Here is a 27,303-nt window from a genome sequence, read left to right on the forward strand (position 1 = left end):
TTCCCAAAACCCTGCACCCCACTTCCTGGACAAGGTTTGGTAAAAAGCCTCACCAATTTGCCTAGGTGACTACAGACCCAAACCCTTGGATCTGAGAACAATGAAAAAGCATTCAGTTTTTACAAGAAGACTTTTAATAAAAAATAGAAGTAAATAGAAATAAAGAAATCCCCCCTGTAAAATCAGGATGGTAGATATCTTACAGGGTAATTAGATTCAAAAACATAGAGAACCCCTCTAGGCAAAACCTTAAGTTACAAAAAAGATGCACAGACAGAAATAGTTATTCTATTCAGCACAATTCTTTTCTCAACCATTTAAAGAAATCATAATCTAACACATACCTAGCTAGATTACTTACTAAAAGTTCTAAGACTCCATTCCTGTTCTGTCCCTGGCAAGAGCAGCATACAGACAGACACAGACCCTTTGTTTCTCTCCCTCCTCCCAGCTTTTGAAAGTATCTTGTCTCCTCATTGGTCATTTTGGTCAGGTGCCAGCGAGGTTACCTTTAGCTTCTTAAGCCTTTACAGGTGAGAGGAGCTTTCCCCTGGACAGGAGGGATTTCAAAGGGGTTTACCCTTCCCTTTATTTTTATGACAACACTTAAGTTGTTTTAATCACATTGGGTCAGACACAGCTCACACAGAAGTTAATGGGAGTTTTGACTTTAACTTCAAATGGACTAGGCCTACTGTGAATGCGTCACAATAAGGTCTGGGCCCAGTCTTGTAAATTCTCCATGTTCAGAACTCCCATTGACTTCAGAGTCCCACATGCAGAGCACTCGCAGGACCATTGCCCCTAGGCCTTCTCTACACTGCCACTTTGCAGCGCTGCAACTTTCTCGTTCATGGGTGTGAAAAAACACTCCCAAGCGCCGCAAGTTTCAGCGTTGTAAAGTGGCAGTGTAGAAAGTACACCAGTGCTGGCTACTCCCCTCGTGGGTGTGGTGTTTTTTACAGCTCTCCAGCGCTGGTGCCGCGACTACACAATGGAGAGCTCTCCCAGAGCTGGTGCCGCGGCAGCACTTTAACATTGCTAGTGAAGACATACCCTTAGAAAAGGCAAGTGCTGATCCCTTAGGCCAGGTTTACACTACAGACCTAGGTCAGTATAACTACATTGCTTGTGTGAAAAATCCACATCCCTGACCAAGTAGTTATACTGACCTAATACCCCCACCACCCCTGCGTAGACAGTGCTATGTTGACAGGAGAGCTTCTCTATCAACATAGCCACCGCCTTTCTGGGAGGTGGATTAACTACGCAGATGGGAAACCTCTCCCGTTAGCATAGGAGTGTCTTCACTTAAGCGCTACAGCAGCGCAGCTGCATCAATACCATGTTTTAAGTATAGATCTGCCCCTAGTAGTAGATCAGAACTTATTTTGGTAAGCCCTGAGACAGTCTCTTATGAACTCTCACCTCTGAGAGAAACTTCCTGGATCAAATACCCTGTCAGATGGTTGGCATTTATACCAGTCAGGGTCAGGGAAGATTAAATAAAGCCCTGAACTAAAGGTCTGTCCAGGACCCTTTTATTGGGACTGGCTTGATTAACAAAAAAACACACAAGAAAATCAGAACTCTCTTTCACAGCTACCAGTGGCCTTTCCAGTTTTCAGCAAGCTAGGCAAGGAGAGGACATGCCTTGCCCCAGGTTACCACCACTGCAGCTGCTTCCTCTGTACTTTTATAGCTCCTCACAGATCACCCATGTGATAGGTATGGAACCTGGGTTCTCCTTGTAACCTCTTACACACTGGGGGCTTACGGAGCACCTTTCTATCTTGACATGTGTCCCTACTTTACCTTGTAAAGAGAAACTCTTGAGACCATACCCATCTGCCAGTTTCTCCCAATTGCTTCCCAGTAACAAGAGCCTTAACCTTACCGCCCCCATCTCAGCAGCTGAAACTCTCCTGACTGGGTGTAAAGGTAACTATGAAAAGAGAATGGAACATGAAAAAAAGGAAAAAAAAAACAAAACCATAGCTCAGTAAAAACAAGTACTGATGAGAGGAGCTGTACCCCCTGGGGATAGCCTATTTAGAGCAAGATAATTCACCTTGTCCAGAAGCTACAGCAAGATTTATCACAGTAAATATGCCGGTATGAGACTATGATGTGGCACACAACATACACAAGCCAGTTCTGCTTATTAGTAAGATGCAACCTTAATTGTAGACATGGTTTCAAAAGTTATTTAAGGATCTGGCTGTCAAGAGACGGAATGAGACACAGACTTTCATTTCTGGGTCATAGGTCCACATTTGGTCCAGGTCAGCAGGGACTGAAAGTGAAATAATAGCTGTTTGGTGGACTATGTGAAATAAATGGGTGGTCCCCATCTAGTTTTTAGAGCACAACAAAAAGATCACCACCACCATTAGCAGGTTCGTTTGGAGTCAGCGAGAAACAAATGACTGAGCCTACCACAAAGACCATGAAGAATGAACAGCTCCCAGTCATCCATTGATGTAGCATCTCTACATCAGGACAGTGGTTTATCAATGAGGTGATGTATGGAAATTTCCATTGCAGCTACCATTGTAAGCAATGTTTCACATGAGACTGCCATTCTGGCACCTTCCATAAGAACTAAACTCACAACAGAAAAATTAAAAATCTAAGTTGCAAGAAAATATGTTTGGGCCATGAATATATTTTAAGAGACAATCTGAACTTTCATAAAAAGAAAAGGAGTACTTGTGGCACCTTAGAGACTCACAAATTTATGTGAGCATAAGCTTTCGTGAGCTACAGCTCACTTCATCGGATGCATGCAGTGGAAAATACAGACTAACACGGCTGCTACTCTGAAACCTGAACTTTCAATAGTCATTTACTCTGGGCAACAGATTTTCAATACTAGGTCTGATGCTGAAAGGACATCTAGTGGCCAGTTAAAGTAATTCAATGGGTGAACAGGTTTCAGAGTAGCAGCCGTGTTAGTCTGTCCGCAAAAAGAAAAGGAGTACTTGTGGCAGAGACTAATAAATTTATTTGAGCATAAGCTTTCATGAGCTACAGCTCACTTCATCGGATGCATGCAGTGGAAAATACAGTGGGGAGATTTTATATACACAGAGAACATGAAACAATGGGTGTTACCATACACACTGTAATGACAGCGATCAGCTAAGGCGAGCTATTTTGCTCAAACCTTAGAGACTTTGAGCAAATTTGCCCAAATTTGTTAGTCTCTAAGGTGTCACAAGTACTCCTTTTCTTTCAATGGGTGAAATAACCCTACAAGATGACCCAGGGTTTTTTGTTTGTTTGAAAATAGTTTGATGCCAGTCCAGGTTCGATCTGTTTACAATAGCATTTCCATGTTTACATTATCACCTAGCAATTAATTTGGAAAAAGTGGAAGCAAAAGCATAACAAGTAACAAAAAGTAACATCTGATTAATCAGAATTGACTGTGCATATGACCATCTGGCACAATCACAGTATTATATAGACTGAGATCATATGAAGCTTCTTGTATTTTTTTTGGCACCGTAGAGACTAACCAATTTATTTGAGCATAAGCTTTCGTGAGCTACAGCTCACTTCATCAGATGCATACTGTGGAAAGTTTAGATCTTATTATATACACACAAATCATGAAAAAATACTCCTCCTACCCCACTCTCCTGCTGGTAATAGCTTATCTAAAGTGATCACTCTCCTTACAATGTGTATGATAATCAAGTTGGGCCATTTCCAGCACAAATCCAGGTTCTCTCACCCCCCCACAAACTCACTCTCCTGCTGGTAATAGCTTATCCAAAGTGACCACTCTCCTTACATTGTGTATGATAATCAAGGTGGGCCATTTCCAGCACAAATCCAGGGTTTAACAAGAACGTCTGTGTGTGTGTGTGGGGGGGGGAGGTAGGAAAAAACAAGGGGAAATAGGCTACCATCATACACATTGTAAGGAGAGTGGTCACTTTAGATAAGCTATTACCAGCAGGAGAGTGCGGTGGGAGGAGGTATTTTTTCATGCTTTGTGTGTATATAATAAGATCTTCTAAACTTTCCACGGCATGCATCCGATGAAGTGAGCTGTAGCTCACGAAAGCTCACGCTCAAATAAATTGGTTAGTCTCTACGGTGCCACAAGTCCTCCTTTTCTTTTTGCGAAGACAGACTAACACCGCTGTTACTCTGAAACCTGTATTTTTTTTCCTATATTCATCCCTCCCCAGCCACTACTCCCCTCCCCAGAGATTGTTCCTCAGGGTCAGTACGGGAAAACTTGCTCAGCTGCTGCCTTGTACAGGTTGTGTGGACAACAGACTCCAGCTCTTCAGAGCTGGCACTACAACACCTAACTTGATTCTTTAAAGAGTCCCTCTACATTTTAAAATAATTGCTGTAAACTATTTTTACCAGTATTACTAGCAATGCTTTAGATTATTACTAGTGAAAAAGGTAAACATTCGATTTGATTCTCACTACTGATGCTCTTTGTATTATTTTCCATTTGGAAAACGAAAATCAGTGAAGTTAGTTTCATGTTGTTTGTAGTCACTTTCAATTTAAAACAGATTATAAAAAAACCAAAACTCCTTAACAAAGGAGCAGAAAAACCCTTATGTATTATTTTAAAGGAATTTTTAAAAAATCAATTCCTGAAGGAGCAATTTTAAAATTCCTTTAAAAATAACCCAAGGTGTTTTTCCTTCTCCCTTTTTGTTGCATATAATAGTCTTTTCAGGTTTAGCTTTAGAGAGATACTTATTCCCAATGACTAATTTAAAAAAATGCAAAACACAGATTCCAAAGCCAGAAGAAACCATTTTGATCATCTAGTCTGACCTCCTGTAAACCTACTAAATTTCTAGCCTTGCAATGAGCTCTGTATAGGCTACAGAATCTTCCTATAGAGGGAGAAACAGTGAAACTAACTATACAAAAAGTAATAACAAATGCACAAATTAAAACTGAAAGCAGAGAAAGTAATTTATATCTTTAATCCTATTAACTGACAATCATCCTAGGTGTCACCTATAACTCTGAGAGATACGAACTGATCAGACAGAAAAGTGATTTTCAAGTGACAGTGTCGCTTTAATACTTACTGCCTAAATGTCAAGCCTCTCTTGTAATCAATCCTCATAGTGAGGCACCTAAAAAAATATGCAGAACTCACAACTAGGTTAAAAGTTTAAAAACAAAACAAAAATTATATACTTTACTTCAGGTGTTTGATACGTAAAGTCTAAAGAGAGATACGAACATCATCTGAGATCAGAGTTACACTAACACCAATTCTTGAACAAAGAGGGATTCTTTTTTCTGGCATCTTTATTGGGTTCTAATCTTTTAGCGTCTTCAAGCGCAGTAGACTGTGCAATACTGTGAGTTTTTTTGTCTCTAGACCTAAAACCATCTGCAGTATCAGTCCAGCTGCAAAGAGGTTAGGCTTAGCAAGATGATCAATTAACCAGTCCAATGTCAACTGCCTTGTCAACTGATCACCTGTTAGACCAGTCAAATACACCAGCAAGAATGTCCTGATGTAGGCACCAGCCTTTTTTTAAAAAAAAACAAACTGTAGTGTGGTGCCATTCTTTCATTTTTTAGAATTTAATTTCATAGTGTTTTGCATGTATCTGAGATTATAACTGGGAATAAGTATCTGAAGGTTAAGCCTATTGAAGATCATAAAATCCTACTTTTTAAACAACATAATGCTTTAAAACACTGACAGTTTTTGACATTTGACCAATGCTTGACCAGTCAATTGACCAATTATTTTTGGACTGGTCAAATGCCCAATCCTAAGGGGGGGAGGAGTAGGGACTGTGTATTTAAAAAAATAAAAGTAAGAGCAGAAATCCTTAGTAAATGAAGTGTGAAAAGCCAAGAGGTTTGGTGTTAAATTCCTAGAGGAAACAGAGTAGACACCACACAAAGGTCCTGAAAGCTTCTGACAGAGGCAAACACCATGCCACACTGAAGTCAGCATCAGATCATTCAACCCTCGTTGAAATACATTGAGAAGTGGGCAGGAATGTCCCCCCAGGTGGGAAATTATTAACGTAGGAACAGTACAGTAACGGTTTGAGAGAGGAAAAAACTCCCCTTTTTCTGGCAGTCCCTCCCTCCTAGCGTAGTTTCCCAGCTTTCTCTCCACCTCACTCCCACGTTCAGGCTTTCCACCCTCTATACATCTGTCCATTCAAGTCTTTCAACCGCACTCCCCAGGCCCCCCCAACATCACTCCCCCGCCCCCTCGTTCACCCCCCCAGCCTCACCCCCAACCCCTCTTAGCCTCACTCCCCCGCCCCCCGTTCACCCCCCTCAGCCCCACTCCCCCGCCCCCACGTTCACCCCCCCAGCCTCCCTCAGCCTCACCCCCCAACCCCCCTCAGCCTCACTCCCCCGCCCCCCGTTCACCCCCCTCAGCCCCACTCCCCCGCCCCCGCGTTCACCCCCAACCCCCCTCAGCCTCACTCCCCCGCGTTCACCCCCACTCCCCCGCCCCCGCGTTCATCCCCCAGACCCCCTCCCCCGCCTCGTCGTTCACCGCCCACCCCCTCGTTCACGCCCCGCGCCCAACCGCTCCCCGGTCCCCCAACTCACTCCCCCACCCCCCTTCGCTCTCTCCTCCCCAGCCGCCGGCTCCCCTCTTTGACCTCAGCACGGCCACCCCCAAGCCCATGACCTCCCCTTTTGACCCCGGGGCCGGAAGTGACGCCAGGCCGAAGATGGCCGCCCGGGGCCGCGGCTGTGCGGTGGGGAAGGCGCTGGCCCTGGGGCGCTGCTGTGGCTGGGAGCGAGCCGCGTGCATCGCCTCGGCCTGCAGGTAAGATCTGGGCGGGGGGGCTGGGCGCGCTCAGCCCCGGCCCTCTTCCCCGCTGGCTCCCCGGGGCGCTGTCGTCTCTGTGTGGGCCCAGCCCTCGTCCCCCCTTTCTCTGGGTCCGGCCCCTTCTTCTGGGCTCTTTCCCTGTTTTCCTCTTGGGCCCCCGCCGGCCTGGGCCCCCTGTTCAACCCCCCCCCCCGGCTGGCGCGTTGGCTTCCCTCCAAAGCTGCCCTGCACGCCTCTAAAGCAGCTCTTCTCAAAGTGTGGGTCGGGACCCCATTATAATGGGGTCGCCAGGGCTGGCTTAGACTTGCTGAGGTATGGGGCCGAAGCCCGAGCCCCACCGCCCAAGGCTGAAGCCTAAGGGTAGCGGGGTTTGGGTAACAGTCCCCCTACCTAGTGCTGAAGCCCTGGGGCTTTGCCCCCTCTCTCCCTCCCAGGGCAATGGGGTTTGGGGGGCTCAGGCTTCTGTCCCCCCTCACTGGGGTCGTCAGTTACTGGGAGTGGACCACGTCCACCCTGACTGAATTGGCCTTGTCAACCCTGGATCTCCACTTTTAAGGTAACTCCCTTTTCTTCATATACCAATATATTTATGCCTGCATCTGTAATTTTCACTCCATCCATCTGAAGAAGTGGGTTTTTTACTCACCAGAGCTTATGCCCAAATAAATCTGTTAGTCTTTAAGGTGCCACCAGACTCCTCCTTGTTTTTGTGAATACAGACTAACACAGCTACTCCTCTGGTACTTTTTGTTGTCAGAAGTGGGTCTGGGTGCAATGAAGTTTGAGAACCCCTGCTCTAAAGCGTCTAGCATATTTTTGGATGCTATATTGATAAGTTTTATTATACTACAAGTCTCTTAAAAACAAAGACTATGGAAAGTCTATAGAACTTTTAGTAAGTTTAGCTGAATCTTCTTGTTTTATGATTGATCAACTTGTGTTGCTACTTTTCTGCTGCTGGATCCTTGATATTTTCACTGTCTTCTCCTTGCTGGTGTCCAGCAATGCCTCCTTGTCTATGAAACCATAAAGTAGAAAATGCATATAAGCCTTATGATCCACTGTTTACTTAACGACAGGTTTCAGAGTAGCAACAGTCTTAGTCTGTATTCGCAAAAAGAAAAGGAGTACTTGTGGCACCTTAGAGACTAACAAATTATCTGAGCATAAGCTTTCATGAGCTACAGCTCACTTCATCGGATGCTCAGATGGGTTGTTAGTCTTTGCATCTTTATTTTAAGGACTTGCATGAAAGATGCAAAGACTAACAACCCATCTGAGCATCCGATGAAGTGAGCTGTAGCTCATGAAAGCTTATGCTCAGATAATTTGTTAGTCTCTAAGGTGCCACAAGTACTCCTTTTCTTTTTGCGAATACAGACTAACAGGACTGCTACTCTGACATCTGAGCAGTGTGGATATTGTATCCAGTGATTCTTCTCAAAGGAGAAGAGGCTTGCTTCTAGCATTTTTTGATCAAAACTTCCTCACTTGCCACTATGGTCTAGATTGTGGTTGCCCTCCACCCTAGAGATGACTGCTCCTCACTGGTTCTGTATACTTTGTAAAGTGCTCTAGGAATCATCAGAATGAAAGGAACTATTTGCACCTTAAAATGCTATAAGTTGCATTCTCTTTTTTTGTTAGTGGGAAGCCCCAGAACATGCCAAAGTAAGTGGTATTGGCAGCAAGCCTTGCCCTACTCACTGCTTCTAGTTAGGTTGGGGAAGGCTGCAGAACTTTACTTGAGGTGTGGAGAGTGCATGCTAGTAGGAGAGGACTAGGTCTCAGCACTATAGTTATTTGTGTGCAGGCCACATCTATGCTACAAAGTTCAGTCAAGATAAGTTACATTGGCGTACAGCTGCCAATGTTTGACTATCGCTTGGGCGCTGTGCATGTTCACTGTGAGTGTCTGCACAGGTGGAAAAAGTGGTGCACTCATGGGTAGGCAGTCTGTGCCCCATGCCGCTTCTAGTGCAATACCTAGTGGGATATTTGACAGTGCTTTGTGGGATACCAGCAATTTGCCCAAGGATTTCTGAGAACTAGGGATCAAGTTTCCACAGTGATACTTTCACCATACTATAGGGGCCATTTTTAAAGCATTTTAAAGTGTGAGGCGGACGAAGAGATGTTCAGCAATGAGTAGATGTTGATGGACACAGCAAATAAAAATTCCAGATTGCTGCTGGCATTCACAAAACAGCTCCACGTGGTGAATCATGACTGTTGGGCCCAAGATACAAGCATTGCTTGGTGGGATTGCATCATAATGGAGGTTTGGGATGACAGTGGCTGTTGAACTTTTGGATGTGAAAGGCCACGTTCCTGGATCTGTGTACTGAGTGTTCCCTAGACCTCTAACGGAAGGACACTAGAATTGAGAACGTCATTGACAGTGGAGAAGCAAGTAAAAACACTTTAGCAACACTGTAAGAGGGTGACCTATACTTGAAGACCCAAGGTTTTTTTTTTTAAAAAATGGTTTTTAAAAACCTATCTGAGGGTTTCAGTCCCGTTACAAAACGTAGTGTATTGTGACCGATCCTATGGTTTTCACAGATGAGTGTGGGTGTAGCTGTGGTTCTTTATTTTCCATGGCATGGAATGGGCAGAGGTAAAGGTTCACACCATTCTGCTTGTTATCGCTGGGGGAATAGGGAGCAGTGACTGTGAAGATTTCCATGGATTGGAAAGGCTGCTGCGTCCAGGGTTTTTGGGCATGCAGCAACATCTGAGTCTATTGCCTGAGCAAACCATGATGTCCCATTGCACTTTCTGATGTATCTCTTGGTCCCTGTGCCTCTTCTGCGGCAGCTGTTCTGTCCAGACTTGGTCCTTCTCCATGGCCTTGAATCCTTGGCTCCTCCAAGCCCTGTTTTCATGGTCAGCAGCTGTAGAGGACTGGATGATCTCACAGAATATAGGTTTCAGAGTAACAGCCGTGTTAATCTGTATTTGCAAAAAGAAAAGGAGTACTTGTGGCACCTTAGAGACTAACCAATTTATTTGAGCATAAGCTTTCGTGAGCTACAGCTCACGATAATCAAGGTGGGCCATTTCCAGCACAAATAGTGATCACTTTAGATAAGTTATTACCAACAGGAGAGTGGGGTGGGGGGAGAGAAAACCTTTTGTAGTGATAAACACCCATTTTTTCATGGTCTGTGTGTACTAAAAATATCTTCTGTATTTTCCACAGTATGCATCCGATGAAGTGAGCTGTAGCTCACGAAAGCTTATGCTCAGATAATTTGTTAGTCTCTAAGGTGCCACAAGTACTCCTTTTCTTTTCACAGAATATATCCTCCCTGCTCTGCTTCTTTCTTCACCTGAGCAGAGTGTGGAGGGGACAACTCTCAAGGCCACCATGCCAGAGGCTGCTGATTAAAACAGACTTACAGTCACCACAGAGAAAAACTCATAAATACCTTTTTAATAAGAAATGCTAATTGCCAGTTTAGCTTTGGAGCACCGCCCTGCAGCTCAAGCCAGGGTGAATACAGCCTGTCGAGTGGGATATGGTGGTGGGGGTCTGTTGCATGAAAGGTTTAAAAACCTGGGTGCCCCTGGGCATGAGTATAGGGAAAATGCAGTGAATATTGCCAATGTTTTCACAGGCAGTGGTGGTTTTTGGCTGTTATCTCACTCCTGAGGGTGACAAAGGCACAGAGAACCTGTCTGTTACTACCATCCTGAAGCCAACTGGGCCTGTAAGCTTCTAGCCAGTTCATAGCTATGATGCCAGTGGAACTCATTGCAGAGTGGCGTGAGACTCGTCGCAGAGCAGTGTGAGAGAGTCTCCTGTTGTTGAGACTGCCATCCCTAGAAATGTTTGGGAGAGGCTGCACAGTATCTGTGTGAAACTCTGATCAAGATTGCACAAGACGATAAAAAGGACATCTCCACTCTGATAAACAATATACTCTGCATGATTCTGCCTGCCTCACCCACCATGCCAAAAAATGGAAAAGCAGACACTCCCTCTACCTCTGCCTTTTGCCCCTATCCAAGCACAGGACGCTGATGTGATGGGGGATTGTGTAATTTGGACTACAATACTATTCTTTTTAAATTTATTTGCTAACATTGTGCAAGTATCATGAGCAATCAAAAATCAATGTCTTTGTTCTCTTAACTTGTGGAGCCATTTTTTTTTAAATGGGAGTAGGGAAAGGAGGCTTCGGGCAACAAAAAGGTAAGAAATGCTTATAAGGAATAATGCATGTACGCACTTACCCATGCTCCCTTTCCCTTCATCAGTGGGCTCATCTGTGCTCACCTGGCAGGAATGGTTTGACTCCAGTGGAGTTTCAAACAGCTCCTGACTCGCTGCATGGTCTGCGTCTGCTCCTGAGAGAGGGGATTTCTCCTCCTTGCTGTGCACTGCAGGGGTTTTGGCATGAGGCTCCTGCAGAGTGTCCACAGTAGAATGCAGGGTGCTGTCCACGTCAAGTATGGCTTGCAGTTTGTTGTAGAAGCAACAGATCACTGAGGGTGGCTCCAGATTTGTTATTGGCCTCCCTCACCTTGTGGCATGCCTGCTGAAGTTCTTTTAGTACGCAAATACCTGAATGTTGTGTTATCCAAAATGCAACTATTGAAGGGCCATCTATCAGTAACCATAACAAATCTCTTACATGAAGGCTTGAAAAATTCACTGGCCCTTGGCAAGTGGGAAGCTTTCCTTAGTGATAAAAGGAAACTAAGTCATAATTTTCTGCAGGGCTTGAACTTGAATTTTTAAAAGTTTCTTACAAATGTTTAGCATTTTAAGCAATTGCATTATTGCCTTCCTGAGCATTGTTGCCTGTGTTCATGCTCACAGGCTTCTCAAGCAGCAGTAGAGTTAAACTGACAAGACACTGGTTAGTTGTACTACCCGTCTGAAAGCCGTAAATCCAGAAGACTCCTGTCTTCAGAAAGCTGTGAGCAGCAACCAAGCACTAGACCAGTTTCTTCTGGATACTAGTCTGTTGTTCTCTTCCTCACTTCCCAGACTTTCAAACTGACCCCTGGCCAGTAGTTATCCTAATAGCTGTTGGCTGTGCCCCCTCATCTCATTCCAAGCCCAGCATCTCAAAATGCTGGGTGATATGGCATTATGTCCTCAGTAGTGCAATGAAAATAAAGTATTTGCTTCTATAACACAAATGAGCTTATTTCAAATTTTGTGTTATTACACAGGCATCATGTGATCTTTAGAACAGGGAAAACTAATTAAAACTAAGAGTGAGAGTTTACAACCCAAAAGATAGGAAATTCTTAGTTAAATGCACACTAATCACCCTTAAAGTATTTGCAGCAGTAAGAATGTTCTTATATTTAAAGGGGGGCTGGAGGGAGTGAATCACTCCAAAGCCAATCCCCATGCTATCAATTACACTATTATTTTTTAAAAAGGAGTACTTGTGGCACCTTAGAGACTAACACATTTATTTGAGCATAAGCTTTAGTGAGCTACAGCTCACTTCATCGGGTGCATTCAATAGAAAATACAGTGGGGAGATTTAACGGCTGCTACTCTGAAAACTATTATTTTAAGGCAGCAGGCTTTGTGGGAGGCTGATGTTAAGAGTTATAGTTCTTACCTAAAAAAGAACAGGAGTACTTGTGGCACCTTAGAGACTAACATATTTATTTGAGCATAAGGTTTTGTGGGCTACAGCCCGATAAAGTGAGCTGTAGCCCACGAAAGCTTATGTTCAAATAAATTTGTTAGTCGCTAAGGTGCCACAAGTCCTCCTGTTCTTTTTGTAGATACAGACTAACACGGCTGCTACTCTGAAAACAGTTCTTACCTAGGCACTGACTCACTGTCTCTGGGTAAGTCACTTATCCTCTCTGCCTGTTTCCCGAACAGTAAAATGGAATACTGATATAACCTCACAGGAATGTTGTGAGAACTGACAATGACTTCCCATTGAAGGAAAAGAAAGGTGCTTAAAAATCAAGCTTACAGTGTTTATATAGGGATTTGACAAAATGCATGCTGGAAGTGCAGCATCTCCACTTTTACATTGTGGCTTCCAACTTTTAATCAAACACCTAGCTCATACGTTAACTGTATCACAAGAAATCCCTTGTAAAATGTTTCTGCTACTGGCTCTTCACTTGTAACTAACTACACCAGATCTGTTTGCCAAATTAAAGGCCACACCTCGTGAGTGAATATTTAACATTACGCTTCCTGAAACAAACTGCTGACAGCAGAGTTGGTGAAAAGAACCCACATACTTGTGATGTCACAATAGTTAACACACTGGAGCAAAGAGTGTTCCTTCTGTTTATAACTTTTTTGTTTGCTTTTAGAGAGAGATTATTTTGTTTCTCATCCTTCAGTATGAGGGTCATTTTTATAAGTTTATTTATGAAGTATCTTTTCTCTTTGAAGATACAAAGAAATGTTTTGCCATTTAAAGGGTAGTCCATACAAGTAAGATTCACTTGGGGAAACTCTCTCCTTGGGAGTGCATGCTGTCTGCAATTTTAATATTTTGTGCAGAATGTTTCAGAGAAGGTTAGAAACTTGGCGGGGGGGGGGGGGGGGAGTCTGAACTTAAAACAACAACAATACACGCATGGAAAGAATTTTCAGAGCTGTCCCAGAATAACTTTCAGCATTTCCTTTAATTAAAAAGATGGTGATGTCTTCATGGAGCTCCCCTCAGGCCTTATCTGCACTTCTGATCTTCCTGTACTATGAAACACTTTTCATTATTAGCTTTTAAACTACTTCAGCTTGTACAGTGGTATTGCCCTGTGTGGACAAGGCATCACTTTTTTAATTTATTTTTTTTAACATGACAAAAATCCACTAGCTTTTGACAAGTCCTTAAAACTGTTTTTTAGGTGTCTGGCACAACACTGGGACCTTAAATTTGTTCAAATTGTTTCATGGTATGGAAAAACCTGTTGTAAAGGTCCCATCTATATATTTGTCAGCAAGTGATCAACTTTGATGAAGAGTAAGGCTAAAATAATTGGTCTCCCCTCTGAAATCACTGGAAGCTTTCCTGCTAACAAAATTGTACAAAAATTCTATATTGTTGTATTAAGAGTTTCTTAAATAGTCGTTAAATGAACAAATATATCTTACCTTACAGCAACTCTTCAATTTACTAACTCCCAAGGGAGATAATATTCTGTTCTGTTTTACATCATGTTGTCTGGTTAGTAGCTTCCTGTTTAATTAGTTTTAAGATGCTAACATTTTAATAAATTATTATTATATTGGAGACTTTCTCTAAACAATCTCAGATTTCCATTACTCATGTGGGATAACCTTCCAAAATCCATTTTACAGTTTTTCTGCAAGTACTTCATGTATGAGTTACAATTATGTATGTTTGGTGATACCTCAGTTGTCCATATCCCTTGTCACAGGTCAACATAACTTCTTATTTTGTCTGGAATTAAACAGTCTGCAACGTACAAGTCGCCTCTTTTATTGCAGATATAAGGACCAAATTCTGCTCTTGTTTATACTTCTGCAACCCCACTTTTGAAATGAAAGCAAAATTTGTTTGAGTCTTAAGAATCTTACTAGTGGGAGGCAAGATAAGTATTAACAACTTATAATCTTTAAACTGCTGATCTGGTATGTTCATGGGTGCTCTCCAAGCTTGTAGTTTTTCTTATTAGAAATTAATGACCAAATGTGCCGTCTCTTCAAAAGATGAAAATCTGTCTCATGGATCTATAAACTGTGCAATTATTTAAAGCTGGATAAAAGTCAGAGCAAAAATATTTTGGCTGTAATGTATTAAACTTTTTTGACCATCTTTTTGTGAGGGGGTATGCATGTTAATGAAACATTGCTGATTAAGTATAGTTTAAGTTAAATTTATTTTCCAAACATCATTCATTCTTGGGCTACAAGCAAGTGATTCTGTTTGCAAGTTAAACTATACACACTCTGTACAAGATAGAAGATTAGATATCATTGAAGTGTCCTGTCTCTTCTCCACACTCATTCCCCCCTTATCCAGACTGGTGCTTATACCAAGCGTGGGTAAACCATATCTGGCTGTATATTATCTAAACAGTATAGGTTTCCTGTTTTGGATTAATAATCATTATGTGGAGAGTAGTAGCAGATGAACCAGATAGATTCTTGTTTAAAGTGCACAAGTATGACCCAGAAGCCAAAGAGAAAACACACTAAAATAATCTGTTAAACAAAGAATGAACTGTGAAAATGTGCCATTAGTATCTTTCCTTCAGAGGACTGAAGGGGACCATCTTGTTGTTCACAAAGTTAGCCTAATAATGGGGTTACCTCTTATTAGAACTAGTGTGCATATATGTATGTGATAATTATGCATAAGGGAGTATTTTAAATTGGGATCTCAAACAAGTTTAATAGAAATCAGAGATGGGGTCAGAGAAGAGAACCGGTTAGTGTGCTTTGTGGATCCCCTGCTCAGTTCTCCAATGCCTTGTCCAGGCTAGCTTTAGTTTGCCTGAGCAATGAGGGTTTCAGGAGTATTCTACTATCTAATACACCTTTGCTATTAAACTGATGGAATTCAGCCTACATTTTTTCTTTGCTCCTTTTCAACCCATTATTCCTGGGGGTGGAGGCGAATATCTTCATCTTTAATCCTCATGCCCTTCATACACCTGTCAATTTCTTATTTAAAAATTGGACAAACAATACATGCTTCAAATTTTCCTCTTAAATTAGTCTTAGTTCTTGTTTCTCTGCTCTGACTGCCCTCCAGTTGTTGATTTTTCAAGGAGGGAGATGCCCCAGACGATGCAGAATTCTAGGTGTACCAATGCAAAATAGTAGGGTTCTGACCTTCGTACTCCATGCTGTGGCATCCCTGAGCATAACACTTTAATGTTAATTGCCTTTCATCTGAATATCATGGTGTGCTTTAAAAGCCTTACCTGATTAAGCCTTCTTACCTTCGTTAAATCAGCAAGGGGAAAAGGGGATCACTTCCTCCACTGCTGAAACAGTTACTCTTGTCATTTAAGTCAGGAGGTGGAGAACACCACAGCTAAAATTCCAAGGGGGTTTTGTGTACACAGAATGTAATTACTTGAGGTGGAACTATGCTATTGGTGGAATTAATACAAATGTTCTTGAAGTGCAATGGAAATCTTCATGGCCACAGATACCAAGTGTCTCATTTTGTCTCACCGCAAAGATGGTATTCTCATTAGCTATAAGATGAGGCCTTCACTGAGTTCTAGAAGGGAAAATGGCCACCTATTGAACTACCTACTCCACTCCTCCAGCACCTTAGATTTTTGTCGGATCATCTAAGCATTGATCCAGCTTGACCTTGCTTAACATGTGAGATTTGACAGGATCACAGTATAATGTGGTATTTATAACACACCCAAATGAGAGCTGGGCTTGGGCCAGGGAAATGTATTTGAATCAGCTAAGTCCTTTCTAGTTCGCCACAACAGCTGCTTTCTAGAAAAGCAACCAGTATTGAAACAGTGACTGACTGTCTTGATCCCCCTACAACTTTATTTTGTGTTGCGATATTACACTAGGCAGTGGAGCCAAGACAATAGCCTTCATTTACATCTTTATCATGAATACAGCAGGGAAATACTGAAGAGAAATTCTTTAATGTATTTGAAAAATATCGTGGCATTCAGATGATTTGAGAAGTTGTATTTGACCATCTCTCATGAAGCAGTTGGTTGTATTCTGAGGGATGCCCAAAACTGACTTACATTTGGCTCATTGCAGTTTACCCAGAGTCTGTTTTCAATAACAACTTCCCTAAAGTTAAATGTCACTGTCTTCCCTCTCTTCTCCCCCCCACGCCCAATTCTTTAATTGGCAGACACCTGCCTTTGTAACTATTATAACAATTGTCTGTTAAATCTCTTCCAGGATGATGTGAGGCAGACAGTTCACCTTGGCACCTTTGGCTGCTTCAAGAATGAGTTCATGATGGTCAGTGTCAGCAACCTTTCAATGAAGGGACCTTGGAGCCTTGATGACAAGAGCAGCTCAGCAGTAAGTGACTTTGTATACTCATTGAGATCTTCCATGAACAGTCATGGAACGTAACAAGTATTGAGAGAAAGGAAGCTCCTGCCCTTCTTATCCTATTATAAAATAATCTCTCACTATATACAGCAGTACAGGAGCAGAGAAAGACACACTTTCTTTAGGAAAAGAGAATGGTCAGACTACTGGTGCCTTATCGAGCTCTGTGTGAAAGCCTATAGTCCCGCTTCCTGTAAAATTCTTTGAGCTGAATACTGTGACCCTTTGAGCTGGGGTTGCTTCTTAAGTTGTACAGCTATTAGCTTTTTTCCTCACTGCTGGCAGTTACAGTTCTCTAGCAGTTTAGGTGCCTCCAGTGTTGTTTTGCATGGATCTGGGTAAGCTACTGTAGCATCCTCTCTCCTTATGGAGAATCTCTAAATTGTCTGCTCTGCAATGATTACGTTCGGAAGTGGTGATCTCAGACTGCTTCCTAAACAGTCCTCCACTATGGATTTTGTAATGGTCCTCTGCACTGTTACTGTTCCTCTCAAGCACATTACAAAGCATAATTATTTGCTGCACTAGGCTGATAGGTTCACAATGGAAACAGTGGCTGCATCTGCATTCTGTAGTGACTCGTATGTCGTGTAGATTAATATCTAGGGAACTGTCACATTTTTTAAAATGACAGTGGACAAAATATGGTATAACTTTGTTAAAGGTGAAATGCTGGTTATAAAACACTGTATTCTTTTCTGCCTTTATTAGACTTCTATGTTTCTTTAAATATGATGTTGACATCTATTTACTGGAGAAGCAGTGAGTAATGAGGTCACAATAGACTGAAACCTGACTAGCATCATTCTAGAACTTATTTGAGGCAGCTGAAAGAGTTGTTGGCTCACTTGGTTTAGTACTTGCTGTAGGTGAGTGTGTCTCCTTTAAAACCTATTGGTCTGAATTGAAGGCTAGTTTAAAGTTATAAAACACTGACTCAACATCCTTTTTTTTGTCTTTTCTTTCCTTTTTTCAGTTGAGAGAGATGAAGTATGAAGTTTCAAATTGGTATGGCTGAAAAATCACCATATCAATTTATATAACTTGGCAAATACTTTGGTATTGCTATAAAATTAATTAAGTTAGATGTGTATAATATCTGATTGTCTAGGTGGCTACTTGATATTTGGGGTTGGAGTATCTGTAGTTTGCATTAGAGTGACAGTGACTTCTTAATGTGTTTTCCTTAGGTGGGATTTGGTTTAGACCGATCAAGGTATGATGGACACTCCGCTTGGCTGGTAAGATTGAAAGGACTGAATATTCTCTGCCAGAGAAAACAGATCAACCCCCCACACAACTGATCTCATTGTCTGCAGTATTCCAAGAATTAATGGAGTAGAATGATCTATTAGCACAAAATATCCTGGATGGGAGTAGTTTGACACTAGAGCACCCCCCTGGGAATAGGGAGTGTCCCAGTTTTTTCAGCTCAAGATCTCATTACACACCTGCTTTCCTAATATTGTAACTTGTGACATTTTGCCCTTGCATTATCAGGATGGAGAATTGGGTTACTGTATCTTGAAAAAGAAATCGGAGCAGTATGTTTCTGTTGTTCTTCTACGCCTGGACTTTAGAAACAATGCCTGAGTGAACCTCAGAGAGCCTTCAGCCCTGCCTTTTTTCTTTAGGTTATTCCCCCTGGTTATAATTCAGTCTAGCAAAATCTGTACAAGTTTTTTGAGTAGGGACGATTCATAGATTCCAAGGCTAGGAGGGACCATTGTGGTGGTGTTTATGTACTTTTGTGTCCCTGTGGATGCTCTGAAACTTCATGCGTGTGTTTCACACACACAGAAAAGTAGATAAATAAAAGTGGAATTGATCATGAACTCCATGATCTAGAATCATAGAAGAGTAGGACTGGAAGGGACTTCAAGAGATCATCTAATCCAGTCCCCTGCGCTCAAGGCAGGACTACGTAATAGGTAATCCACCTCTGTCCCACTGCCAAAAGACCACTTAAAATTCTCTTCTCTGTCCTGGGCAGGAAGTAGTTTTGCTTAATGACTAGAGATGTAGACACAGAATCAGGACTCTTGAGTTGCATTCTCAGCTCTGTCACTTGCTTAATGAATAAGCATGGTTATTTAAATTCTCTGTGCTCAATTTATCCCTTTTACAGATGAATAAATTATGTGCCTAATTCTGAGTGTTGTGGCTTAATTAATCAATGTTTGTAGTGCCCATTGAGATTAAATGCACTGTACCATGTAAGCAATATTGGTCTCCCCATTTCCCCAACCCCAAGTTCCCAGGCTATTGTCCTACCCTTTAAAAGGACACTAACTTAAATCATATTATTACTTATTCCTGAGTGAAAACTTTTACCTATTCTAGTTGCAAGTAACACACGTGACTACTAAAACTGAAAAAGTTAGTGGAAGGGATTATCTCTGTTTCGGGTTCACTTTGTGTGTTTGACACAACCTTTTAGTATCACTTTCACTGTGGTGTTGGTCACTTCCTGTCTCATGCACTAGCAGTTAGGTCATGGTCTTGGGCCTGTCCACTCCAAACAGTGGAGGAGCAGAAATCCCCTAATGGTGGTTTTTAAAAAGGGGATTCAGGGCCTACTATTCTTAAAGGGTGCTTACTAGAAACTTTTTTCTCTTTTCCTTGACTAAAAAACGTGAAGTAATTCAAAATGACAGTGTCTCTTTCTCTCAAACCTTTTGGTGAACAATTTGTCTTCAATACATTTTAGTGGATAGTTCCCTCAGAACTGTCTATATTGAGTTGAATATTCTCTAGCCCAGTGGTTCTCAACTCTGGTCCACCGCTTGTGCAGGGAAAGCCCCTGGCGCTCCGGGCCGGTTTGTTTGCCGGCCACGTCCACAGGTTCGGCCGATTGCGGCTCCCACTGGCCATGGTTCGCTGCTCCAAGCCAATGGGGGCTGCGGGAAGGGCGGCCAGCACATCCCTTGGCCCGCGCCACTTTCTGCAGCCCCTATTGGCCTGGAGCAGCGAACCGTGGCCAGTGGGAGCCGCGATCAGCCGAACCTGTGGATGTGGCAGGTAAACGAGCCGGCCCGGTGTGCCAGAGGCTTTCCCTGAACAAGCGGTGGACCACAGTTGAGAACCACTGCTCTAGCCCAAATAGTCTTTAAATGAATTTCAGTTCTTCTTTCTGGTTTTAGTTTAGCCGCTAGCCAGTTCCCTCATCTAGGGCCATCCTTTCTAGTGTGTAAAGAGGACTGTTCTCCTTATCCTACTCTACACAATATATGCTTAACAGCCTGCTTGTGAATGCTCCACTTCCCTTTGTTGTGTAACAGAACCCTTTCATCTGTCTAGTGGGAATGTAGAGCCCTCTTCAGAAGCTGCTCCCTAGTTGCCTAAAATTTTCTTCATGACTGACAAGCCATTGTGTTGGCTACCAAGACTTCAGAACAAACCCGTGAGTCTCAGCGCACGTATGTGGGGAGCAACCAAAGTCCTAGCAGCCAAGGTAAGCCTGCCAAACCCAGTCACACTGTACTGCTGCTGCCAGGATTTCTGGTCCAAGTGTGTGCAACAGTTTGTCATGGCTAGACTCCTTGAGCCATATGGGAAAAAACTTACTTTAACCTATTCATGATCTCTTTTTGGATATCTGTAACTTCCTGCATAGAAACATTACCAGCTGGTGTGTCATGTGACAGTTTGCATACTATTGTGGATAGAGCCCAGCACGGATACAAAATTTGTATCCACATCCAATCCGCGATCCACAAAAATGGTCTGTGGATATAAAATAGATATCCGTGGATTTGCAGGGCTTTTGTTCAGAGAGTTGGGACTCCACAACTAACGGTTTGCGACTCCCGACTATCTAGCTGTATTTGTTTTTACTTATGTGGTTCAGATTATCTGGATTCTACTTTGACTACTACAGTGTTTGGCATCCCTTCGGCAGCTACTTACCACTCTAGGGGTAGTTGGTAAGACTTTGCAGATGGACACCAGTGTAGAAGTGAGAAACTTTCTTGGTATCTTAGTTTTCAATTATTTAAAGTTCTTTGCGATTTTGGACTCTGCTTTCAGGATTGGTCCACAGGAAGTGTCTGCTAGAAGTCCTGTCAGAGTGTTGTTGAGGAGCCAGTGTTGAGGCAGAAGGCCACTGTGTCTATAGCCTGGTCTATAATCTGGAGGTGTGACAACACTAGCCATGTGTGGCTATCCAACGCCTTTCCCCCCAAACAGAAGAATTCAAAAGAAATTCCATGTGGAAACCCTCAGTCTGTGCGGTTTTCTATGAGTGTATGTTCTGGACCTGAATGTGTGTGTTTGAAACTCGTGGAGCCAAATTGTGTTCTGAATTATCCATGGTGTAGTTTTACTAAGCCAGGACCTGGAATGTTGTCTTAATGTGCTAAATTCACCTAGGCTCAACATCACCCTTTAGGCTCAAGTCTCTGACTCTTGCTCATCTCAACACAGTGGCAGTGATATCTTCTGCTACAGCAGCCTTTCCTGGAGTCTGGGTTCTTTACCGGCAGGGGTGCCAATATCTGACAATCTCTTCTCTGATGAGATTACCTGTAAACAGTTTGTTATCCTGTCACTGAGAAAGGGCTAGGAAGAAATGTACGAGGCTCATTTGAAATGGCTCGAGGTGGCTGTCTTGCAATAACACTTTCACAATTTCCAGTGTAGCTTTAGGTGAAAATTGACTGCCTGCTCTTCATGTTTGTACTTAGGTTACTAGGTTTATAGTTGCGAAAACAATACTGGCACTAAATAGATACAAATAATCAAATCTGCAAATCTATTGAGAGCTCTGCTGCACGAGTGTGCGTGCGCTTGCTTGGTCTTGCATTAAGAAATGCAGCGTGTGTGTTGGTACAACATGCTGACATCCAAGGGTCATTGGTGGAGCTCGAGTCTTGAACTTTCACTTCCTGATGGCTTCTGGGAGGCTTCTATCACCAGCCAATGTTCATAGAGTCTATTGAAGTGGGATTGTGAACATGTGCTGTTCCATCACAGCCTACCCATTAACTCTAGAAAAACTTAGATTGAGGACAGGATCTCAACCTTAATCTGGTAGATAACACATGATCACTTACTGTTCCATTACTGCTGGAGGGCTAGGCCAGTGACTTCTTTAGTCCTCGTACTCCTTGGGAGGTACATGAGTCTGGGAAATCCAATGCTGTGTTGATCTTCAGATGATGATGGTGTGTGGTGTCAAAGATTTGCCTTTGGGATTTTAAATCTGCTAGGAAGCTGGTAGGTAGACAAGATTAAAACTGGGTAGTATAATGGCCAGGCACAAAACAGAAGGAAATACAGCATGTGTGCAAATTTCTGAATTCAAAGTGTCTGAATTTGCTCTGAACACTCTAGTCTCTAGGTGACAAGTCCAAAAGAAGCATAACAGCATCTCAGGTAAGACTGAAACTAGTTGTTTTCAGGATTAGCAATGGGAAGGGGTGGGGAGGATCTTTCAGACACAAGCTGGAGTGGAAAGTGCGTGTATTGATCAGTGTGGGGGTATTAGTAAGCCCCTTTGTTTTCAGTTTAAACAGATTTTTTTTTTACTCAAAATTCCTGGATTTTACAAAAAGTATTCATTTTTTTCTGATTTTCATCTTTTGTATCATTCAAATATATAAAAATAACTTGTTTTATTAGGAAAATATAATACATTGCATGAGATATATGTATTGCGATAATACATTAGTCTGTGTGTATATGCAAAGCTGCCTTTTGAAGTAAAGCTATGTATTAGTCTAGAAAATACACACAATAAACAAACAGGCACGCAAGCTCTGAAGTATACTGATGAATTTCATGCTTACCACATACATTTATCTGTTAACAGCTTGAAAGGTTTAAAAATTTGACACCGTAAAACAAGAAGAAAACAAAAAATCTGTCAGAATACGTTTCAGAACACAAGGAAGTATTTGAAAATTAAAAAAAAACAAAAACAGGAGAAAAGGATGAAGTTGAGTGTATCTGCTGCATACACAGCACATACACTGTGTGTGGCCCAATTATTAAATGTAAATATTTTTAGGCTAATAGTTCTAAGTCTACAACAGTAAACTGTTTTTTGTAATGAAAAGTTTTATTTGGGGATTAGAGATGTATTTTATTAAACTCAGAGCTGGCAATGTGTTTTGAGTTCTGTTTTAGTTCTGCAGCAAACCACATTGATGAATGGAATTCAAAGCATTAATCTACTGAATACGTTCCCCCCCTGTCTTTCTGTCCACCAAAATGAACCCTAATATTTACCCAGTAAAATTAATAGTTTTTTGCACTGATTTTTCACCTGTTTTTGTTGTTGTGGTAATAAATTATGATCAATTCCTGGGAAAAATTAAATAAAATAAAAACTGAAAACGAAGGGCCCTACGTGTAAGTCATGCGAAGTACATCATGTATTTCTGATTTCATGACAACTGCAGTATTTACTTGTTAGAAGCCACTTGTAGCATTTTTTTTACTCTTCTTCCCCAGAATGTAATGGAGCAAGTGCACCGTTTTCGTAAAGATAAAGGAACTGTTTCATTCCAGGTAAGATTTCTGTCAGTAGCTCTTCATAAACTTTTTCCCTTCACTGTAGCACGCGCTGAAAAATATAAATCCACTGCCCCCTTTCATAATCTCCCATTCTGTTAATAAAGATGCCTCTTGATAGCACATACCATTTTTTAGATGGATTCTTCTTTTGGGGAGTAAGCTGTAAAAGATTTGTTCCTTATAAGATGCAGAAGCATGTCTTGTAAACCACTCATTCACATGGTGCTCCTTACAGTGTACAAGTTTGAATGTAATAAATGTTGCTTTCTGTAATGAGGGATACAAAAATATAGAAAAAACTTTGATTAATGGTAGGTTGGCAGTGTGACACCAATACTCAAAGTTGTAGATTTTCTGGGTCAGACCAGATTAACAAACTTTCTCACTTCAGTGCTCTTACTTGCTTTGTCTAAAACTTAACTGCTGGCTACTTCTGATAAAACAGATTTTGTGGCATGTGACTGAGTTTGTGGTTTAGCCTTAAAAGTTGTTCACATCGTACTCAGTTCTAATCTTCTGGCTCTGCCTGTCATTCGTAGGACATTGTACCATGTCACACAAAATAATCTATTGAAATGCTATGATTCCTGTATCTAATAGTGCTGGATTTACCAGAATGCATAGTCAAGGAATTAAGTGTAGGGATGCAGTTTATTTGAGCTTCTTTAAGACTTACAAACAGTGGCATCTTGCTAACTTTGTCACTGTATAGGTATGGAAAAGGGGCAGTATGATCCTAAATGTCAAGGACTTTTCATATTTCCATGGAGATTGTTTTACAGCAGAGTAATGCTTTTCTAAGGTATAAATATGCTGACTTTCCTTGTTCTTATTTTTGTTTTATTTTAATATCAGCTCTGAAAACAAAGGTCTATATAGACTTTGCTTCCACAAACGTGTTGGCAGCGATGTTCAGACCAGTGATCAGCTCCTGTTTAGCCTTGATGTGAGTATCATGTGTAAAACATAACTTAGAGCTATTGCATTTGCTTAGTCATTAGCGTGAAATGATGCATGAGACTTCACCATAGGAGCACCAACTCACGTGCTCTGCACAGATTGCTGGGGGAGGCAGGGTGGAAGTTGGGGTGGGGAGACACAGCTGTATCCAACATATCCTTCTAATGTCTTGTTGCATGGCAGTGGCATCCTCTAAGGAAGTAGTTTTAGTATCAACTGTGGTGTAATAGGAAGAATTTAAGGAATAAAACATAGTGCCAGAAAGAAGTGGATGAAGATGCAAAGACTCCATCAGGGAGAGCCCACGCAGTGGTGTGTGCTTCTCCTCCTCTCTCATCAAATCCCTTTTCTTTACAAAATGGCAGACGTTAAGGGCACTGTCTCAATCTTCATTATCAGCCTTCTTGAATTTCTACATGTTCTGTCTTTCTAGCTTAACACAGGCTACATCTTCACTACACATCACTGAAGGGAGCATCTGAATAGCAGAGTATTATAGTAGGTGTTCCAGAAAATAGAAGAACTTGGCAGCCAAAGCTTCCCTGAGCTGCACCTTTATAATCTGCAAGAATGAGATCTGGTTGCTTTCACTGAGGGGATGGGTAGGAGAGGAAATGAGACTCGAGTTGAAGGTGGTAGTGAGTGGGGTTATGTGAAGATCCAAGTTGATTTAACTGGTGTTTTGCTTTTTTATGTCTGTTAGCACTAGCTTCAGTAGGGCTTTTTAAACACAATCTGAACAAATTCCAGCTTTTTAAAAAGCACTTAAGTTACTGACTTGAAGAGTTCAGTTAATGTGAAAACTTGGTTTCACTTGCTGTAGAATTGCAGTAGGAAAGTGCTTCCTTCCCCCTGACAGGAGAAGAAATCTATTGTAACACTTGTAAGAGATTTTAAGTGTTGGTTATGAATCTTTGTGAAGGCTCGTACACATTAGAATCTGAGCTATGTTCCTTATTTAAACAAGGCTCTGGCTAGTGTGTCTGATTCAAGTATGGACAGACCCTACAGTTCACTGCTTGTAATAAGTTTTTCTTGGAGGGTGTTTTATTCTGCCTCCCTGAATTACCCTGTAGAATTCAAGCCAGCAGAAGGCATCTTCCGTTCCTGTCCTCTTATTGTATAAAGTTGCTGTTCATGATTAAGCAGCAGCTGCATTTCAAAAAAGTGATTCCTGTGTGTTTAGTATGCAGTATTCTGGGACTCCTTGGGTGGAAAGCACTATTACTTTAGGAATATGGATTCTAAGCTTGTGTATCTGTGATTGTGAATTGCAATAATTAAGCAAATAGCAATAGTCAAAGGTCTCTCTCAGCTACACATCTGACACTTCTCTAATCAGATAGAGAACAAGGAAAAGAACCCTGAAAGTTACCTCTCAGCGGGTGAGATCCCACTTCCAAAACTCTACATTTCTATGGCTTTCCTCCTCTTTCTTTCTGGGACCATGTGGATCCACATCCTTTGTAAATGCAGGTAAACTGATTTTCTACAGCATAATGACAAGTGTGAACCTGGCTTGTGTTGGTCTCTGCTGGAGAACAGTTTTGACTGTTCTCCTCCTCTTGCCTTCCCTTGGCCTCCCGTCTCCCTATAGAACTTGATTCATCCATTTTTTTGTTACAGTAAGACAGTCTTGCATGCTTAAAAAACTTCTAAATATAAAGCGTACCAAAATTTTGTTTTTATTCCTGAAGGTCATTTGATTTGCTGAAAGTGCTTAATTGGAAATGGTAACTGTAGGGACTGCTTTTACTGACAGCTAGTGGATACTCTTGTAGCTCAATGGGCACTCTAGAGCAGCGGTGTTCAATATGTTCACCACTAGCCAATGTGACTAGTAGGCTATTGAATTGTGGCTAATGCATGTGGCTTTTTTATAATGTGGCTAATAAGAAAAATTCAAAACCAGCTAGCAGTGTGGCTAGCATTGAATTTCTATTGGACACTGCTGCTCTAGAGGTACCACTTCAGGATACAAAGTTCCCAAAAGAAACAAAATGACTTCAAAATGCAAAGAACTATGAATTTGTTAGCTGAGTGAACTGAGCTGCACGTAAACTAACGTGAATTTCTAAGGTTGTATGTAGTGGTGGTATAGCCGTGTCAGTCACAGACAATACTTTTTATTGGACCAAGTTCTGTTCGTTCTCGCTCGTGCGCTCTCTGACAGAAGTTGATCTAATAAAAGATTCTCACCCACCTTGTCTCTTGAATTTCTAAAGTCAGTTATGATCCTTATGCAAAATATAGTCTTACAGCATTCCCATTTTAAATACACACATTCATCTTTACTTCAGATGGAAACATTTATTGAAGAGAATGGTGCCTTAACAGGAAGCTTGGTTTATAAGCCCAAGACAGAATGTGTCCGTATATGATGCGGTATCTCAAGGGGCATTTTTTTAATGTGCCTACATGGAACTCTTGGCTTATGCTACTTCTGCCTCCTTGTGTTTACAGGAATGTTTGAGTCACTGGCTAATGGCAGCCCTCCCTGTCAAAGTCTCTGTCCTTGATGTTCCGTGTGGTAAATATAAAATATTTTCTATTTGTTTCTCCCATATGGGGGAAGTGGAACAAGTGGAAAGCAGGGCAAGGTATATCTGGGAAATGGCATATTCCCTGCTGAGATTCCAAAACACTTTCCAAATTATCTATATATGGATCATTTCTCCCATTACTGAAATGCAACTTCCTCTGGGGTGGAACATGTCAAGAATTCTGTGTCAACAATTTTGTGCAGTGTTTCTTAAAAGGAGAAGCATGGTATATGTTAATCATTAAAACTACAGGGGATGCTCAGCAGCCACAGAGCATAAACTTTACATTGAAATTTGATTAGGAGAGAGAACTAGCCTTCCTGTTCTTGGAAGCAGTACCATGAGAATGCTAAAGACCACAGTTGGCCAAGATATTAATGTTGTGTGTTGGTGCAGAGGTGGGTGTTCCTTTTCTTATAGGCATCAAGCAAAGATTG

The 27,303-nt window shown here is 41.8% G+C and overlaps 1 protein-coding gene across 1 annotated transcript in view; it reads left to right on the forward strand.

Moving 5' to 3' along the window:
* The first annotated feature begins 2,109 nt into the window (after positions 1-2,109).
* Positions 2,110-27,303, forward strand: part of GPR107 (G protein-coupled receptor 107) — a 68,818-nt gene continuing 43,624 nt past the window's right edge. Inside the window, exons 1-9 of the mRNA XM_073314812.1 lie at positions 2,110-2,115; positions 6,707-6,811; positions 16,686-16,811; positions 18,035-18,085; positions 18,345-18,431; positions 20,232-20,298; positions 20,695-20,770; positions 24,219-24,309; positions 25,666-25,799. Coding sequence (XP_073170913.1) covers positions 2,110-2,115; positions 6,707-6,811; positions 16,686-16,811; positions 18,035-18,085; positions 18,345-18,431; positions 20,232-20,298; positions 20,695-20,770; positions 24,219-24,309; positions 25,666-25,799 — 743 coding nt within the window. The remainder of the gene's footprint in view (positions 2,116-6,706; positions 6,812-16,685; positions 16,812-18,034; positions 18,086-18,344; positions 18,432-20,231; positions 20,299-20,694; positions 20,771-24,218; positions 24,310-25,665; positions 25,800-27,303) is intronic.

This window comes from Lepidochelys kempii, chromosome 16, assembly GCF_965140265.1.
Source record: "Lepidochelys kempii isolate rLepKem1 chromosome 16, rLepKem1.hap2, whole genome shotgun sequence".
Classification (NCBI taxonomy): domain Eukaryota; kingdom Metazoa; phylum Chordata; order Testudines; family Cheloniidae; genus Lepidochelys; species Lepidochelys kempii.